This window comes from Rhipicephalus microplus, chromosome 5 (assembly GCF_043290135.1).
Source record: "Rhipicephalus microplus isolate Deutch F79 chromosome 5, USDA_Rmic, whole genome shotgun sequence".
Lineage (NCBI taxonomy): Eukaryota > Metazoa > Arthropoda > Arachnida > Ixodida > Ixodidae > Rhipicephalus > Rhipicephalus microplus.
This window is the reverse complement of record NC_134704.1, coordinates 183239285-183257458: the sequence shown is the minus strand read 5'-3', so window position 1 is coordinate 183257458 and position 18174 is coordinate 183239285. Positions and strand designations below refer to the sequence as shown.

General features: G+C 49.6%; 1 protein-coding gene across 1 annotated transcript in view; it reads right to left on the bottom strand.

Annotated features, from left to right (window-relative positions):
- Positions 1–674: 674 nt before the first annotated feature.
- Positions 675–18174, bottom strand: part of LOC142817611 (THAP domain-containing protein 1-like) — a 36580-nt gene continuing 19080 nt past the window's right edge. Inside the window, exons 3-5 of the mRNA XM_075894667.1 lie at positions 5690–5885; positions 5171–5281; positions 675–4588 (exon numbers count right to left, since the gene is read on the bottom strand). Coding sequence (XP_075750782.1) covers positions 4328–4588; positions 5171–5281; positions 5690–5885 — 568 coding nt within the window. The 3' untranslated portion in view covers positions 675–4327. The remainder of the gene's footprint in view (positions 4589–5170; positions 5282–5689; positions 5886–18174) is intronic.

Genomic DNA, 18174 nt, shown 5'->3' with positions numbered 1-18174 from the left:
TCACTCGCACTACTGACTGTACTGACAAGACGTTCTCTTTCATGACATTCACTTTTTCTTTCCTTCCTCTCTTCTTCCTATCATCTTTACTTCCCCTTCCCCGATCCCTAAAGGCGCTGAGCCGTGCCCCCGCGACGGGAGGCAGAAAATAGCGTCCTTTTTGTCTCTTCCTCTTTCATTAATCTCTCTCTCTCATTCAAGAACCTCTAACGCAAGACTGCGGCGCGTGTACGCCGCTACGTTAGAGTGGCGCTCGCGGCGCCATCGATGTGTGCAGCATTCGTAAACGCCCGCCGCTCTACCGCTACTTTGGAGAGTTGCGGGAAAGCTCGCCGCCTGTCAATGGAGCACGAGCGGTTTGGGGTGGCTGAGTTCGATATATCCATTATATGTCAAACTTTGTTCGAAATAAAAATCAATAATGCATGCGATTTCCCGCGTGATATAGGAACCGTTAGATATAGGCAATATTTCGATATATCCGTGTTCGATATGTTGAATTTACTGTATATCTATCTATCTATCTATCTATCTATCTATCTATCTATCTATCTATCTATCTATCTATCTATCTATCTATCTATCTATCTATCTATCTATCTATATATATATATATATATATATATATATATACATATATATATATATATATATATATATATTGTCACGTGCTACAAAAGGTCTTCAAATAGGAAGAACTGAGACGGCGGGGAGACGCACCGAAAACTGGCAAGATGGCTGCTTTCAATAATAAACAACTGGCCAGAGCACGCGCTGCTCCAGAACATCGTCTTCCATTCTCGCGGGCAGCCATGGCTTGCGCTCGCCGTAACTTGCGGCCAAGTGGCATTATTCCCCCTCTGAGGAAAAAAAGGCATCACTCTGATGCTCGGAAAGTACAAAGGCAAAGTCGGGGCGAACCAACAAAAAGTACGCGCATACACAAAAACAGCGATATGGTTCATGCGCAGTCACACTACCGCGTGAAGTACGGCTTCAGGCGCACCACGTCGACAATCTTTGAGGAGTGCCTTCACCGTCGTGGTGAGAAGGCGCCGTCAGGGACTACCTCGTAGTTCACATCGCTCACGCGTCGCAAGACTTTGTATGGTCCGAAGTAGCGACTTAGCAGTTTTTTAGACAATCCCTTGCATCGAGCTGGAGTCCACACCCAAACTTGATCGCCTGGATGGTATTCAGGTTGTCGACAGCAAGCGTAGTAGCGGCATGCGTCTGTACTCTGCTGGTGCGTAATGTGTAGGCGTGCTAACTGGCGTGCTTCTTCGGCGTACTGGGTAAGCTGCAAAGCATCAGGAGTGATCAAAGCATCGCAATTGTGTGGAAGCATCGCATCCAGCATGGTCTGGACCTCACGTTCATAGACAAGACGGAAAGGCGTGAATCGAGTAGTTTCCTGAACGGCAGTATTGTACGCGAATGTGACGTACGGTAGCACCTGGTCCCAGGTCTTATGCTGGACATCTACGTACATAGATAACATGTCAGCGATGGTCTTGTTGAGTCGCTCTGTCAAGCCGTTGCTCTGTGGATGATATGCCGTGGTCTTGCGATGGCTGCTGTAGCTGAGCTTGAATACGTCATGAATGAGCTGGGCCGTGAATGCTGTTCCTCTGTCTGTGATTACGCACGACGGGGCGCCATGGCGAAGAACGATCTGGTCCATAAAAAATTGGGCGACGTCGGAAGCAGTAGCGCGTTGTAGTGCCTTTGTTTCGGCGTACTTCGTCAAATAGTCGGTGGCTACTACGACCCACTTGTTGCCGGCAGATGATAGTGGAAAGGGCCCCAGTAAATCCATTCCTATTTGATCAAATGGCGCTCTGGGTGGTTCTATTGGTTGAAGAAGCACCGCGGGCTTTAGTGGCGGGGATTGGCGGCGTTGACATTCCCGGCAGCTTTTCACGTATCGCTTAACTGATGCAGAAAGCTTAGGCCAGTAGTATGCTTGTCGAACTCGAGCGAGAGTTCGAGAGGAACCCAAGTGACCAGATGTGGGCTCATCATGGCGGGCAAGAAGAAGGTCGTCACGCATGTCTGTTGGCATGACTAGCAGATTGGTTTTCTCATTGCCGTTGGAGTTTTTCTTATACAGGACCCCATCTCGCAGACAGAACGATGACAGACTTCGAGAAATACATCGAGGTATGGACGAGTTGCGTCCTTCAAGGTTTTCGATAACTGCGCAAATTTCATCGTCCGCACGCTGTCGCGTAATCAGATCTGTTGTAGTAAGGGCCCCAAGGAAACCATCGTCATCCTCGGTGTCGTGGCCACAAACTTCGACAGGTGCACGGGATAATGAATCAGCATCTTCGTGCTTGCGGCCCGATTTGTAAGCGATCGTGAAATTGTATTCCTGCAGACGAAGACTCCATCGTGCCAGTCGCCCACACGGGTCCCGTAAATTGGCTAACCAGCACAGCGAATGATGGTCGGTCACTACCTTGAAGTGGCGTCCGTAAAGGTAAGGCCTAAACTTCATAGTGGCCCATACAACAGCGAGCCACTCTTTCTCTGACGTGGAGTAGTTGACCTCGGCGCGGGAAAGAGTGCGGCTAGCGTACGCTATCACTCGCTCTGTGCCCTCTTGTTGTTGTAGGAGGACAGCACCAAGACCAAGACACACGTTGCTGGCGTCAGTATGAATTTAAGTATCAGCGTCTTGGTCAATGTGAGCGAGAACTGGTGGTGTCTGCAAACGCTCCGGTAGTTCCGAGAAAGCTGCGTCTTGTTCTTCCTCCCAGAAGAATGGAACATCTTCACGAGGGAGTCGAGTGAGTGGTTCAGCAATCCTAGAAAAATTGGCTATAAAGCGGCGGTAGTACGCGCAGAGCCCCAGAAAGCGGCGCACTGCCCTCTTAGCACGTGGAACAGGAAGCGAGGCCACGGCGGTACTTTTGTCAGGGTCTGGTCGAATACCATCCGCACTGACAACATGGCCGAGAAACTTACATTCCTTGTAACCGAAATGACATTTTTCTGGCTTCAGTGTCAGGTAAGCAGAGCGGACCGCTTCCAGCACAGTCTGCAGACGCTTCAAGTGCTCCTCAAAGGTGGAAGAAAACGTGACAACATCATCGAGGTAAACTAAGCACGTGTGCCACTTTAGACCGGTAAGAACAGTGTCCATCATTTTCTGAAATGTCGCAGGTGCAGAACAGAGCCGAAGGGAAGCACTTTGAATTCATATAGGCCATCCGGTGTAACGAAGGCGGTTTTTTCACGATCTCGTTCATCAACTGCGATCTGCCAGTAGCCACTTTTCAAGTCTATCGATGAAAAATACTTGGCTCGCCGCAGTCTGTCGAGGGAATCGTCGATGCGAGGCAGCGGATAGACGTCTTTTTTAGTCACGCTGTTAAGTTTCCTGTAGTCCACGCAGAAGCGCAGCGATCCATCTTTTTTCTTCACGAGCACGACCGGCGATGACCAGGCACTTTTCGAAAGTTGTATAATGTCATCTTGCAACATCTCTTTGACTTGAGTATTTATAACGTCACGTTCCTTTGCCGGCACGCGGTAAGGGTGTTGTTTTATGGGCGAGGCGTTGGTGTACGTAATTATTCGATGTTTGGCGATCGGCGTCTGACGAACCTTCGTGGTGGATGCGAAGCACTCTTTAAATTGATATAGCAGTTCACGTAGCTCGGTCTGTTGTTGTTCCGAGAGGGTCGAGTTGACATCGACTTTTCCAAGTAGTGAAGTCACGTCGCTTGGTGTCGGTGGAAGCCCGTCGTTGGCTGATGTAGATGCGAAGCATTCAGAAACGTCTGCGATAGGGTAGGCGAAAGCACTGACCTCCACTAGGGAGCTGGATGGCGCACCGGCGCTACCCGAAGCGGGAGCTTGCGAAGCCATCGGAAGTGCCGCCGCTTGTCCAGGAAGGAGGTCGTCTGCTGCGCTACGCGGTACGCGCGACGCGAATTATGCCGGCGTGCTGCTGTTCTTTGGATCGCGTTTCGTTAATTTCTTTTTTGTAAATACTTGCTCGTGGTTAGAAGAGTAAGCCAAGTAACAATAAGGGCTATGTAGGCGCAGATCAGGGTTCGTTTAATGCGCTTTTAATGAGACAGCGTATGCACGTAAAACTGCCTTTTTTCTGACGCGCGTCCGTTTTCTTTTTCTCAAGATTCGGAGTGGCTGTCCGGTCTTGTGGCCGGGTGTGGCAAGGCGCAGTCAAACGTTTCCCTCACGTAATTATACGCTTTTGTGGAATAGAACTGCAGGGTCAGTGCAAACATGCGCAACGTGGGCGAGTACTTCTCCCGGCTCGGCCTGGCTGTCTCTTCACCGTCACTTGACTGCTTCAGGATGCGCTGCATAACTTCAAGTGGCACTCTGGTAAAGCACTTCTCCAACATTTTGCAAGCATCTTCAGAAACAAGTTGCTTCTGCTTAGGTCGTCAACAATTTCGCTCAGTGATGCGACCCGGGTCTTCAGCTGACGCTCCCGTTGCTGGCTCAGCTTCAGCCTCTTTTTGACGCCTTCAGCGACACTGGTGCACATGTCCAGTCTCCTTTTTAGGATTCTTGGAGTGTCCAGGACGGCATAGCTGTGATCAAATGCCTGCAAATAATAAATTTATAAGCTGAACAACCGGAATGAAGGTCAATCTACGAGAAATCAACCTACAAAACCTGTTCACTAAAAGTAAAAAGCAGGCTTCCCATATTTGTTCTCAAATTTTCGTATTCCCTTTCATGCATTAGCCAGTTAAAAAAACTGCGCTGCAGGACATCAAGCTTTCCTATTGGTAACTATCATCACGCAGCCAGAAGGCGGCAGAAAAAATCTCGAGTTCTTATATTTCACAATTTATTTGTACCTCATTGTTAGCGTTTATCTGAAAGTAGTACCCGCCGCGGTGGCTCAGTGGCTAAGGCGTTGCGCTGCTGAGCACGAGGTTGCGGTTTTGATTCCCGGCCGCGGCGGCCGCTTTTCTGATGGAAGCGAAAAGCAAGTACGCGCGTGAGTACGACATTTCGGCGCACAATAAAGATCCCCAGGTGGTCAAAATTAATCCTGAGCCCTCCAGTACGGCGTGCCTCATCATCTGCGTTGTGTCGGCGCGTTAAACTCTTCAATCAATCAAACAATCAATCAATCAATCAATCAATTAATCAATCAATAATCTGAAAGTAAGCTTACACTTTCTGATGGCTCAGGAGGCGGTGCTGGTGGGCTGCTGGGTGCCTCATCTGACGTGGATAAGTCAGGAATTGGGGCTCTATCCTTGGGTGGTTTTCGTTTCGGAGTTTTCTGAAAAAAGGCATGATTTTCGTTATAGTGACCATCACAACTCAACCATCAATTTATGCACAAACAACAGCAAATCTTATAAAATAAACTTATTTGCATGCATGAAGGAAGCTGAAGTTACAGGTGACACATCCAAGCATGAAAAAGTACTTGTGTACACAAAACACCGCAATAATGCAAGAAAAAAGCGAGGACATGCTGGACCATTTGGTATTCGTGCATTCTCCGGAGCGGCGTCGCAAAAGCGCGCACGGCGTGCCGTCTCATATATCACCCAGGTGTGTGGCCCTGGGCAGTGGTATATATCACTTTTGCCGTGCATGTGAGAAGCTACATCCGGGAAAGATCTTCTTGCAGGCCATGACTTTGCGTAGTAATGATTGGTGCACAGAGAAGAGGAAGTCTCACCTTCTGCAAGTGTTCCGGGAAAGAAAACAGCGTTGGGATGGCGTCGCTTTTCAGACGCGTCCTTGAACCCGAGCGGTCAAAACACGCCTCGGTAAAGTGGCTGCTGCAAAGTCTGCTGCCTGGAGATGGCTTCCATTTGTCCCTTTTGAGGTTAACAACCCACTGCTCGTACAAGTGGGGCTGGGAACGCGGAAACCTGCAAGACAAATACCGGACAGCTTCCACACGCCGTTCAACGCATCGCAAATGCTCCGTGCTCATGCTCCGTGCAAGTCAGTTACGGAGAATTAAGAATGATTTAAGGGCACTTACGCATAAAACGTCTTTCCAGAAGACTTTTCTGGCCTGCTTGTGCAATTAACAGCATAGCAGGCAGGCATTCTTTAGAGAGAAGTCCAGAAAACACGCACGCCAGCAGCAGTCAGGCGGGAGCAAGCACCGGCTTCCGGGACAAGGCCGCCGACTTCCGGTGGCTTCAAGCCAGCGCGCTCTAAGCGCCATCCAGTTCCCTAGTGGAGGTCAGTGGGCGAAAGCGATGGCAGTGTCACGAAACAGGTGCCGGTACTCGTTACTGAAATTAGTCACAAGTAGGGCAGAGTGTCCGTCATAAAGCGTGACGAGGCTGCGTGCAGCGCTGATACCTAGTTAGAACAAAAGCGTCAAGTTGCCTTCGGCGACAACCTCACCATCCCGTAACTTGTCAGACACCACATCAACTAGGACGCTTGAACGCGGAGGCAACGTGATGCTGTCGGCAAAAATGCGAAGCGTGCTGTCACGGATGTCATCAGGTATGTCGGAGGATCCAGCTGTCGAAAACGTCACGGTACGCTCTCGAAGATAGATAATAGCACCGTGCTCCCACAAAAAGTCGACTCCGAGGATTAGGTCTCGGGAACAGTCACGAAGTACGAGGCAGCTGGCAAGAAACGTACGTCCCCGAATGCTCACTCTGATAGTGCACATGCCGATTGGGGTGACTACGTGCCCGCCGGCAGTACGAATTTGTGCTTCGTACCAAGGCGTTACAACTTTCTTTTTTTGCGCTGCTAGTTTCCCGCTTATGATCGAGTAGTCCGCACCTGTGTCCGATAACGCACTAACGTCGTGGTGACCGTCGACTACCACATGTATATCCAGAGAAAATCTGCTTCTGGCTTTCGTCGCTGTCGTCGGCGAATCGCTCTGTATCTGTGCTTGCGTTGGTAGGAGGCCTTGCTTGCGTCGAGTGTCAGCGGCCTCGCTCCCGAAGGTTGCTGTCGTTAGTTTTCCCGCCTAGGGCTTGGCGAGCGCACCGGCGCTGCTCCTGGGAGGCTCCGAAAATTCGGAGAAGATCGCCTTGGGGATGGGGACCGTGACTGCCGCCGCAGTGGCATGCGCTGCTGTGAGAGGTAATCTTGAATGGCTCTCGGTCTTTCGACAAATCTCGGCCGTGGTGTGTCGACGGCAAAACCCTGTAGTCCGAGGCGACGGTAGGGACATTCCCGGTACACATGTCCAACTTCACCACAGTGTTAACACAGTGGCCGTCAGTCTGGTGTGCGCCATACGTCGGATTTTCTGGGAAGTGGCTGCCGATTTTCTAAGTGCTGAATTGGCTGCAGCGAAGGAAGTGCATCCTGATGCATATAATTAACGAAGCGCGGTGAAGCAGGAATATATCGGCTTACAGCTTCTGCGTATGATGCACGATGTGGCTCCGCCGGGACAGGTGGGACATAGCTGGAAGGCGGAACTTGGAGAGCCTGTCGTACTTCGTTTCTGACAAGGCTGAAAATAGACCCTGCAGTAGTTGGGACTGGAACTGAATCCTTTGTAGTTCGTCGCGCACCACCGATCGAATGAGATCGCAAAAAGACTCGATGTTGATGTAGCCTGCCGCACCTCCGATCTGACCTATTGACGAAGCGGCACTCACTTGCCGGTCGTACACAGTAGAGCGCTGCTGCAGCACTTGCTCCATGGTTGTGGCTTCGGTCAAAAATTCCGCCATGGTCTTTTGAGGACAGCGAACGAGGCCAGCGGAAAGCTGCTCCTTCACTCCTCGCATTAAATGACGGACCTTCTTTTCTTCTGCCATCTCGGGGTCAGCTCGATGAAAGAGGCTCGTCATGTCCTCGACGTACATCATGACGCTTTCATTCGGCATTTGGAGGCGCGACTGAATCTCTCACTCGGCTCGTTCGCGGCGATCGGGATTGGCCCAACTTGCCAGCAGGTATCGACGAAAGACGCTCCACGAGGGAAAAGGCTCACGGTTTTCGTACCAAGTACGAGCGCCGTCCTCCAAGCTGAAATACACGTTCCTCATTTTGTAGAAGTCAGTCCAACCATTGTAAACCGAAACCTGTTCGAACTGGGCCAGCCAGTCTTCGACATCCTCCAAGACGGAACCGTGGAACACCTTCGGCACACGTGGCTTCCACAGCGTATGATGCGTGGTCGCACCGCTTTCCTGTGCGTTGGAGGCTGCAGCGCCTTCCATAGCGTTCGGGGGTGTGACAGACATCATCTCAAGAAGAGGTCCACGCTCAGGAGGTAGTCCTCGGAGTCTTAGGCTTGAGCGGTGGACAGGTGTTGTCACTGCAGGTACAGGGCTACCTGGAGGCGCTTGGAACATCGACTGGGGGTTACCCAGCAGCTCCACCAGTTGTCACGTGCTACAAAAGGTCTTCAACTAGGAAGAACTGAGCCGGCGGGGAGACGCACCGAAAACTGGCCAGATGGCTGCTTTCAATGATAAACAACTGGCAAAAGCACGCGCTGCCCCAGAACATCGTCTTCCATTCTCGCGGGCAGCCATGGCTTGCGCTCACCGTAACTAGCGGCCAAGTGGCAATATATTTATATATTGTGGGCCATTAGAATACCAATCCTCTTCATCTGTACATTATTATTAGGGTGATTATCTTGATTCGTTCATCATAGCTGTCGGCTGCCGGTTCCTCGCGCCTAACAAAGGTATTCTATACCAAGACTTTTTACATGGTAGAGGGTGAAAGGTATTGCAGATATATATATATATATATATATATATATATATATATATATATATATATATATTGTTGCGACGTGAAGACAGAGGTCGTATTTGTAGAAGCTGAGAAAGCAGTGGTGGGTTGGTCTCTCTATTTAGCGCGTGACACAGAGTTCCTCGTCTGTTTCGTTGTTGCTTTTTTGCATAAAAAGCGTGCAGATGCGCGTATGCACTATCGCCTTCTTCTTTCTCGAAGGAGGCACGTGACATTTGTGTCACTCCGAAAATGGCGTCGCCCCGATGCGCAGCCAAGGCGCTCTACTTATAAAAACGCACATATGTGCTAGTCACCCACAGGACAAGCGAGAGTTAGCTGGACAAGTTGGGTTTCATCCGTATAACATGCACGATCTCGGGTGAGCTGTTTTGGTGACTGTAACTGCGATCGCCATCGAGAATAACTTCGTAGTTAATGTCGTTCAATCGTCGGGTGACTCGAAGTGGGCCGAAGTATCGCCAAAATAGCTTCTCCGAAAGTCAGCGCCGACGTATTGGGATCCAGACCCACACCTTGTCGTCTGGTGTGTAGGTCACCAATTTAGGTCATCGGTCGTACCAGTTCGCATTTTTCTGTTGCTGGTGACAAATACGCATGGGGGCTAGCTGTCAGGTTTCTTTGGCATGCTGACCAAATTTTTCGGCGTCAGCATGAGTGTCGTCACACTCGTGTGTCAGCATAGCGTCCAAAATTGTAGTGACTTTGCGCCCGTGTATTAAACTGAACGGCGTCATTCCGGTAGATTCGTGCCGGGCGGTATTATAAACTAAGGTCACATAAGGCAAGATTTCATTCCTGTTCTTGTGTTTTGTGTCGACATACATGTCGAGCAAGTCTGCGAGGGTCTTATTAAGGTGCTTTGTTAGTCCATTCGTTTGTGGATGGTACGCCATTGTTCTTCGGTGAGCTGTACCGCTGAGCCTGAGAACCGATTGTAAAGTTCTGCCACGAACGCAGTTCCTCTATCCGTGATGAGAACTATTGGAGCACCGTGCAAAAGACGACGTTTTCTATGAAGAAATGAGCCGCTTCTGCTACTGTGGCGCTCGGTATTTCTTTAGTTTCTGCGTAGCGAGACAAGTAATCGGTGGCGACAAAGATTCATCTGTTCCCTGTGGTAGAAGTTGGGAATGGTCCCAGGAAATCCATTCCGATTTGGGCGAATAGCTTTGCTGGTACTTGGAAGGAATGTAATAAGTCTGCTGGCGTGCCTGGGGGTGCTTTGCGTCTTTGGCAGTCGGCACAGGCTTGGACGTGATGTTTTACAGCAGCAGGTAGGTTTGGCCAGTAGTAACCCATTTGCAGTCGGTACAATGTTCGAGTGTAGCCGAGATGAGTGGAGGTGGCTTCATCATGGCAGGCTTCCAGAATTTCTTTTCGCAGTCATGCAGGAATGACGAGCAAGTATGGGCTGCCGGTGGGAAAAAAGTTTTTTTTGTATAGGACGTCGTTCCTTAAGCAAAAGATGGCAGTCCTCTGGCAAAAACTCATGGCACGTGTTCACGTCGTCCTTCTACGAAGTCTATAAGCGGAAGCAGGTCAGGGTCACTGCGCTGCTCTCGTGAAATAGTGGCCGTGTTGATGACTCCCATGAATGCGGCGTCAATAGACTCGTCAATAGCCCCGCCGCGGTGGTCTAGTGGCTAAGGTACTCGGCTGCTGACCCGCAGGTCGCGGGTTCGAATCCCGGCTGCGGCGGCTGCATTTCCGATGGAGGCTGAAATGTTGTAGGCCCGTGCGCTCAGATTTGGGTGCACGTCAAAGAACCCCAGGTGGTCGAAATTTCCGGAGCCCTCCACTACGGCGTCTCTCATATTCAAATGGTGGTTTTGGGACGTTAAACCCGACATATCAATAATAGACTCATCAATAATAGCGGCACGCTCGACGGGTGACCGCGAGAGACAGTCTGCGTCAGTGTGCTTCGTTCCTGATTTATCAAATCTGGTCATATCAAACTCTTGAAGCCGAAGGCTCTGGCGTGCTAAATGGCCGGATGAGTTTTTCAAGTTAGTGAGCCAGCAAAGCGAGTGGTAATCGCTGACGACCTTGAATGAGTGGCCTTACAGATACGGTCGGAATTTGAGAACCGCCCAGACATGCCGAGGCACTCTTTGTCGGTAGTTGAGCAGTTCTATTCCGCGCGAGAGAGAGCTCTGCTGGCATAGGCTACCACTTTCTCGAAGTTATCTTGCCATTGTATCAGCACAGTGCCCAGACCAAGATTGCTTGCGTTGGTGTGAAGTGCGGTTGGTGCTTGTTGGTCAAAGTGCGCAAGAACCAGAGGTGTTTGAAGGCATTGGCGCAATTCATTGTATGCAGTTTGTTACTTTTCGCCCCAGAGAAAGGGGACATATTTCGTGTGAGCCGTGTCAAATGCGCCACAATAGACGAAAAGTTGGTGATGAATGGTCGGAATTAAGCGCACAGTCCTAAGAAACGTCTCACTGCTCTTTTGTCATGCGGTGCGGGAAACTTTGCGACAGCGTCAATTTCACCCTGGTCAAGCCGAACACCTTCGTAGCGGACCACGTGGCGTAAGAAGCAAAGTTCGCTGAAACAAAGATGGCACTTCTCTGGTTTTAAAGTCAGGCGAGCCGTATGTATGGCTTCTAGAACTGCGAATAAACGACTTGTGTGTTCCTCGATTGTAGCTGAGAAGACAATTAATACTGTCGTCTAGATAGACCAAGCATGTCCGCCACTGCAGTCCTGATAGCACAGTGTCCATTACACGTCGAAAAGGGGCCGGCGCGGAGCATAATCCATATGAAAGCGCTTTAAATTTATAAAGACCGTCGGGCGTCACGAAAGCAGTTTTCGCACAGTCTTTCTCATTGACCTCTATTTGCCAATAGCCACTTCGCAGGTCCATCGACGAGAAATAGCGTGCATGCCGCAGCTGATCGAGCCACCTGCGCGTGGCAGTGGGTAGACGTCTTTCTTCGTGACTTGGTTTAACTTACGGTTCTATACAGAAACGCAAGCTGCTGCTTTTCTTTCTAACCAATACCACGGGGGATGCCCAGAAACTTTTGGAAGGCTGTATTACGTCATCTTAGAGCATCGTTTGAACTGGCTATGAGGTGAAGACGAATTGTCTTTTTCATAGAACGCTGATACCCTTGTCTCAAATTTTCTATTTGTTTTCCCGCAAATACTAGAAGCTACCGCTCCCTCCTCGCGAGACTGGATGAAGAAGCCTCTCAGAATTTTCGAGGTGAACAAGTGCTACGTCCAGCAGTGGCTAGGAAACGTGAGGCCACCTTAAGCGGCACAGACAGCGAAGCAACTGAACTCTACTCTGACGGCTTCGGGTCATCGGATGGCGACTACACAGTCGTCATGAGTCGCAATGCAAAAAGAAGACTGCTACGAACATCGTCGTTGGTGAGTTTATTCACCATGCAGGATACCGCACAGCGTTAGCCACACACTATACTCCTTATGGCTGTGGACCCTTCAGCCAACTTACGGTAGTTTAACAGGCAAGTCCTCTCTGCATACCTCGAAGGACTTGCTCCAAATGAGATTAAAGACGTGAGAATCAGCTCACAGAAGAATGTTGTGGCAGTTGATGTTTTACACCGTAGTGCGCTGCAAAGCCTACGGAACATCTCGGAAACTGACAGTCACAGTTAGATCAGTGACCCCCACTGACTGTAAGGGCAGTGTTGGCGTCCTTTATGACATGGACATTTCTATTCCTGCTGACAATTTTCTAATCTTGATAAAGCCAACTACGGACGACATCTTCATCAAGCACATCCGAAGGCTCGGTCAGTCACGTTGTCTGAAGGTTGTTTTTGAAAAAGACAGTCTTTCACCACACGTCAAAGTTGGCCAAGTTCGCCACTAGGTCCGTCCATACATACCAAAACCCCTACAATGCTACAGATGTTTCAAGATGGGACATGTAAAAGGAGCATGTACCAGCAATATTGTGTACCCGCGGTGTTCCAAACCTCATTCAGAAGATACATGCTACGCAACTGCGTTCAAATGCTCCAACTGCCACGGCGCTCTTAAAGCGTCGTCTAAATATTGCCCGTGAGTGCAAAATGAACGCGATGTGCTGAAATGCATGGTGCGCGACAATTCAACGCACATAGAAGCTGCTGCTACTGTCAGGTGCCGTAGGCGTCACCACAGACGATCATCACGAAACGTGACATCTGCCGAAGGAGACACGTCATCTCAAGCAAAAACAAGTGGCCCCCCATCATCAAGCTCTGCGAAGACGCATACACCGAAAACAAAAGCAGGGTCAACACTCCCACCTCGTGCAGGGGGGCCATCCCTTCCACGAACACAGCCTGATTCAGAGGGGCATCGAATCCCGCCAACCTCAATGCGCTCACGAACCACTGACACAAAGACAACTGAGGATCGCCAGGTCATTAACATGTTGCAGACCCTCATGAGTGCGATGCACGTGTTCCTAAGCAACATAAACACCCCGTCAGCACTGAGCGCACTCCAGGTGCTGAACACTTTGAGTCGGGTGCTTGCCGCTATAAGGTAAAACTATGGCCCGCAACATATTATCCTCTTGAAAGAAGGTCAAGAACACATCCGTCCTTCAGTGGAATGCCAGAGGGTTTAGGGTGCGTATGTCCGAGTTCCGGCGATAAGTATTCACGAACCAGATCTCTATAATTGTTATTTGTGAACCGAACCTGTCAGCTCACATGAGATTGTCTGGATATGAGTGCTTTATGTCTTCTACCCACGGAGAGCGCGGCAAGGTTGTTGCGTTTGTACGGTGTCACTTAACTTATGTTCATCACTCTGTACCCCCTGACGAAAAAAATCTGTACGTTTGCCTAACAGTAAAAAACAAGAAGACCACATTCACAATCATCGAAGCCTACACATCTCCATCAAGTCGTCTAGACCGCGAGCGTTTTCATGGAATTTGGAATTCAACTCTTCAGCCATAGGTGATAACTGGCGACTTCAATGCCCACCACTACTTATGAGGAAGCTCCAGGGTCAACACTAGAGGTAGGCAGTGTCTTTTGCTTCTAAATGTGAACGTATCCTCGTGAATGACGACAGCCCTACTTATCTGCATGGATCGGCCTATAGTAGTTGCCTAGACCTCACTTTCGTCTCACGCTCGTCGCCAGCAGAGTGCATTGGTTTTTGTATTTGGAAACAAGGCGTAGTGAGGACATCCCAACATACCTAAAGAATGACGGCTTTGTAAGTCTCAAGTCCTCCAGAGCCGTCTAGTGCACTGATTGGCAAAATACGAGTTAACCATGGAAGACTATGTTGGCGGCTCACCTTTCAACCTAGAGGACGCAATGAAGAGTGACCTACAGTACACCACGCGTTCGCTTCCGGTGAGCTCATGTCGCAGTGATATGGATATTGATCTCGAAAAACTACGGGCGATTCGTCGTCGTGCAGAATGACGTTAAAGACGCCCGAATTCATTTGATGATCTGACAGTGGCCAGGCGCACACAAAGGAAAATACAGAATCACATGGACAAAATGGATAGGCGACGATGGTTATCTTTTTGCGAGTCTTTGGATCCCAGAAAGCCTCTGACACTAATCTGGAGAACTGTCCGGGGTGTTCGTACAACCTTTACTCAGCACTACCCTTTTAAATCTTTGGCGCTTCACTTACGCTGCGAAGAGATTGATGTCGCAGATTCTTTCTGTCGAAGGATTGCCTGCGGGACAAATTAAACTGGGACGAAGACGCCCAACTTTTCTGTATCCTCACGTGATCCCCGAAAGGAGTGTTCGTTTTTAATGGAAGAACTAAAGGCTGCGCTTGCTTTGTGTAGACGTTCGTCAGCGCCAGGACCTGACGGCATCACTTACCGTGCTCTGTGTCACCTAGGATATCAAACTCGGAAGGCACTCTTGTCGCTATACAATGACTCCTGGCAAAATGGCATGGTTTCACAGGAATGAAAGCCAAGTGGCCTGATTACACTTCTCAAAGCCGGCAAGTCACCTTTGGACATTTCCTCTTACCACCTAATCGCCCTGCGAGCTGTGTGGGAAAAGTCATGGAAGGAATGATTTTTACGCATCCTAATTGGTTCTTAGAGCTCTACGAATTATATCTAGATGCCATGTCCGGGTTCAGACGAGGCCGCTCATCAAATGACAATTTAGTTGACTTGGTGGCATATGTAGAGCGCCAGAAGGCATGCTAAAGGTTATCGGCTGCTCTGTTTGTTGACGTAAAAGGGGCATACGAGAATGTCACCCGCGAAGCCATTCTCAGCGCATTAGAAGGAGTGGGACTCGATGGCAACACATCTATGTGGGTTCAAAGCTACCCAGAGAATAGATCACTTCACGTACAGACAAAGAATGGCCTGACACCCGAGTACTACAGTAGCCTAGGAGCCCTCCAAGGCGGAGTGCTAAGCCCGACGCTGTTCAACCTAACACTCATTGAACTAGTTGGCAAGCAACCAAGCAGTGTACGACTTTCCATTTATACTGATGACATCTGTGTGTGGACATCTGGTGTGACTCGACTTCAACTTTGCGCCTGACTACAGAAGCCAGCATCATTGACATCGCACCACCTACGCAAACAAAGGCTCGAAATCACAAGTGGAAGGTGTGCAGTCGTGGCTTTCACCAGAAAGCCAATGTCCACTTACGGCATATCAATTAACGGCCAGTTGGTGTCATGCAGCCAGAGACACAGGTTCTTGGGAGTCATAATTGACCGAAACCTGTCTTGGACCCCACACGTAAACTACGTAAAAAAGCGGCTGACCAGCATTTGTCACTTGTTCAGATTTCTTGTCGGGAATAGTTGGGTAGTGTCTGTCGACTCTATGTTACAGCTGTACAAGGTATTTTTTGAATTCCTACGGTATAGCCTACCTGTTATATCTAACGCGTGCAAAACAAACCTGCGCACAATCCAAAATTTTCAAGCCCAGGCGATTAGAATATGCCTTGGTTTACACCGAGGCGCATCGACAGCTGAAACAATTGCCATTGCACAGGTCTACTTGATCAGGAGGTACATCACCACTGAAACGATGCGCACGTACCTCAGGCAACATGCTAAGAATTCTTTCCACCACCTGGCAACCCTCGCTACTGAGAGCTCCCGCACAAAATTTAGTGCAATTGTTTTTGCACATCGTACTGTCGTTTACGTCAGGTTTTGCGCCTGCTGAGAAACTGGTGTATCCTCCGCGGTACCTGACACTTCCTCAAGTACGTCTTTCAATTCCAGGAGTATAGATAAAAATCAAATGTGCCTTCGTCAGGCATAAAACAATTGCGCTTGTACCTTCTGCATGAAATGTAGAATAACCACGTGCACATATAAACTGATGGTTCAACCACAGCGTGTGGTTCTGGCGGTGCGGTGGTGATTCCAGCTAGAGGAATCACTCTGCGAATCAAGCTGTTACACGTCACTACGTCTACGGCGGCAGAACTTGTGGCTTTGCATGGCGCCCTAGAGTACATCAAATCTCAGATATCGAGTACATGGGCTGTGTTTTCAAACTCGAAACCGGTCCTACAGAGCATGCAGTTAGTCCTTCGACGAAGTTGCAATGAACAGTTAACTTACGAGGTTGTCAACCTTCTTCACCACGTCACAAATACAGGCCACGAGGTAAATTTTTAGTGGCTACCTGGCTATTGTGGGATCAGTGGCAATGATTCTGCAGACAACGTGGCTCGAACATCGCACCAAGAAGAGCACACCCTCCCGAATTCCATTGTCAAAGACAGACGCTGCAAAGCAACTTTGTCACTGGCACGTAGTCTGTGTCTGCTGAAGTGGAACACTCCAAGCAGAAGACATACGAGACTCTACCAAATAAACTCTCGTCTCTCGCCGAATAAACTCTCGTCCTTGGTTGGGGGTTGCCTTCAGAAAAAACATATGCAACTCTCATCGAATTGACCAACAATGCAGAATGCGACGTCTGCTGCACCGATGAAGACATCTACCATATGATATGCTGTTGCCGTCAATTTGCCACTGAAAGACAGAAGCTTTCGGACACGTTGCGACAATTGGACGATCGGCCACTCTCTATACAGATGCTACTGGAACACCGTCCTCGCTTTTCATCAGTTCAAAAAGCAGTCAAAGCCATCTTGTGCTTTTTGAAGACTACAGGCCTATTTAACACCTTTAAGTTTTGAGTAGTGAGACCGCTGCATGCGCGTCAGCCGATTGACTGACAATCCTTTTTTTCCTCTTTTTTATTCTCTTTCCTGTCTCTCTCTATCTCATCTTTATGCCTCCCTTCTCATTCTCCCAGCGTAGGGTAGCGAACCGGGCATGTGTGTGGTAAACTGCCCATCCTTCTCTCTTGTTGTACTTGTCCTCCCCCCCCCCCGCTTTCGGATCTCCTCGCGTTCTTTCGAAGCCACATGGCATACGGTTTTGCCAGATCCGTCTCGCATTTTCGTCTGCAATGATTTGGTGTCGGGTTAGTGGTGTTTGCTTGACCTTTGACGTGCACGAAAACAATTTTTGAACTGGTGTATCAGCTCTAGTAGGCGCTGTTTATCCGAGGCTGACAGGGTTGAGCAAATGTTGACAGACAAAGGTGTCGAGGCTGGGATGGTCGCCTCATCCGGTTGTAAAGCGAAGCAATCTCTGGCTTGGTTCACGTCGTCGTAGTAGGCAATCACGGTGCCCTTCTGGATGTGACGATGCTCGTTGCTGAAGTTGGCGATGAGCACTTCTGCCCGCCCATGAGTTAGTTACAGAACGCCTCTCGCAATGGAAACATCTTGCGTAAGCAATAGCATGACTATTCGCCCCGCTATCACCTCGTTATGGCACGGCCGTTCCCATAACACCAACACAAGGCAGCAAGATCTCGGCGGGATCATCGCATCATCGGCTACATGTAAACGTTGCAGTTGTTCTTCAGTGGCGGCGGTGACGTGAGGATGGGCGGAAGAGGTGACGGCACGTTCTGGAATGTTTATGACAGCTCCGTACTCTCGCAGAAAATCCATAGCAAAAATCAGCTCTTTACAGCAGTCCGGAAAATGACAAAAGGGCCGGCTAAGCTCGAATCACCGATTACGTGCCGAGTGGTGCATTGACCGGTTGGCGTCATTAGCTGTCCACCAGCAGTTCTAATGTTCGGCCCACTCCACGGCGTCTTGACCTTCACGGCCGGCGAGCTCTTGCCGCATAATAGAGAAGTCAGCACCAGTGTCAACCAGTGTTGTTGCGTAGTGTCCGTCTATAATAACGCTAAGGTCGGCACGTACAAATTCATTGGCACTAGTGCTCGTGGTTGTCGTCACCTTCGTCAACACCTTCGTCATGTCGTCTTTGTATAGAGGCAAGGGGGTCTTTTTGGCGTCTCGGCGATTGGCAACCTTGCCCCCGGAGGTCGCGGCAGTTAGTTTGGGGAGCGGTTTCTGACGGCGTCAGCGTAACTTTGGCGATTCGGGGAAGTGTGATCTC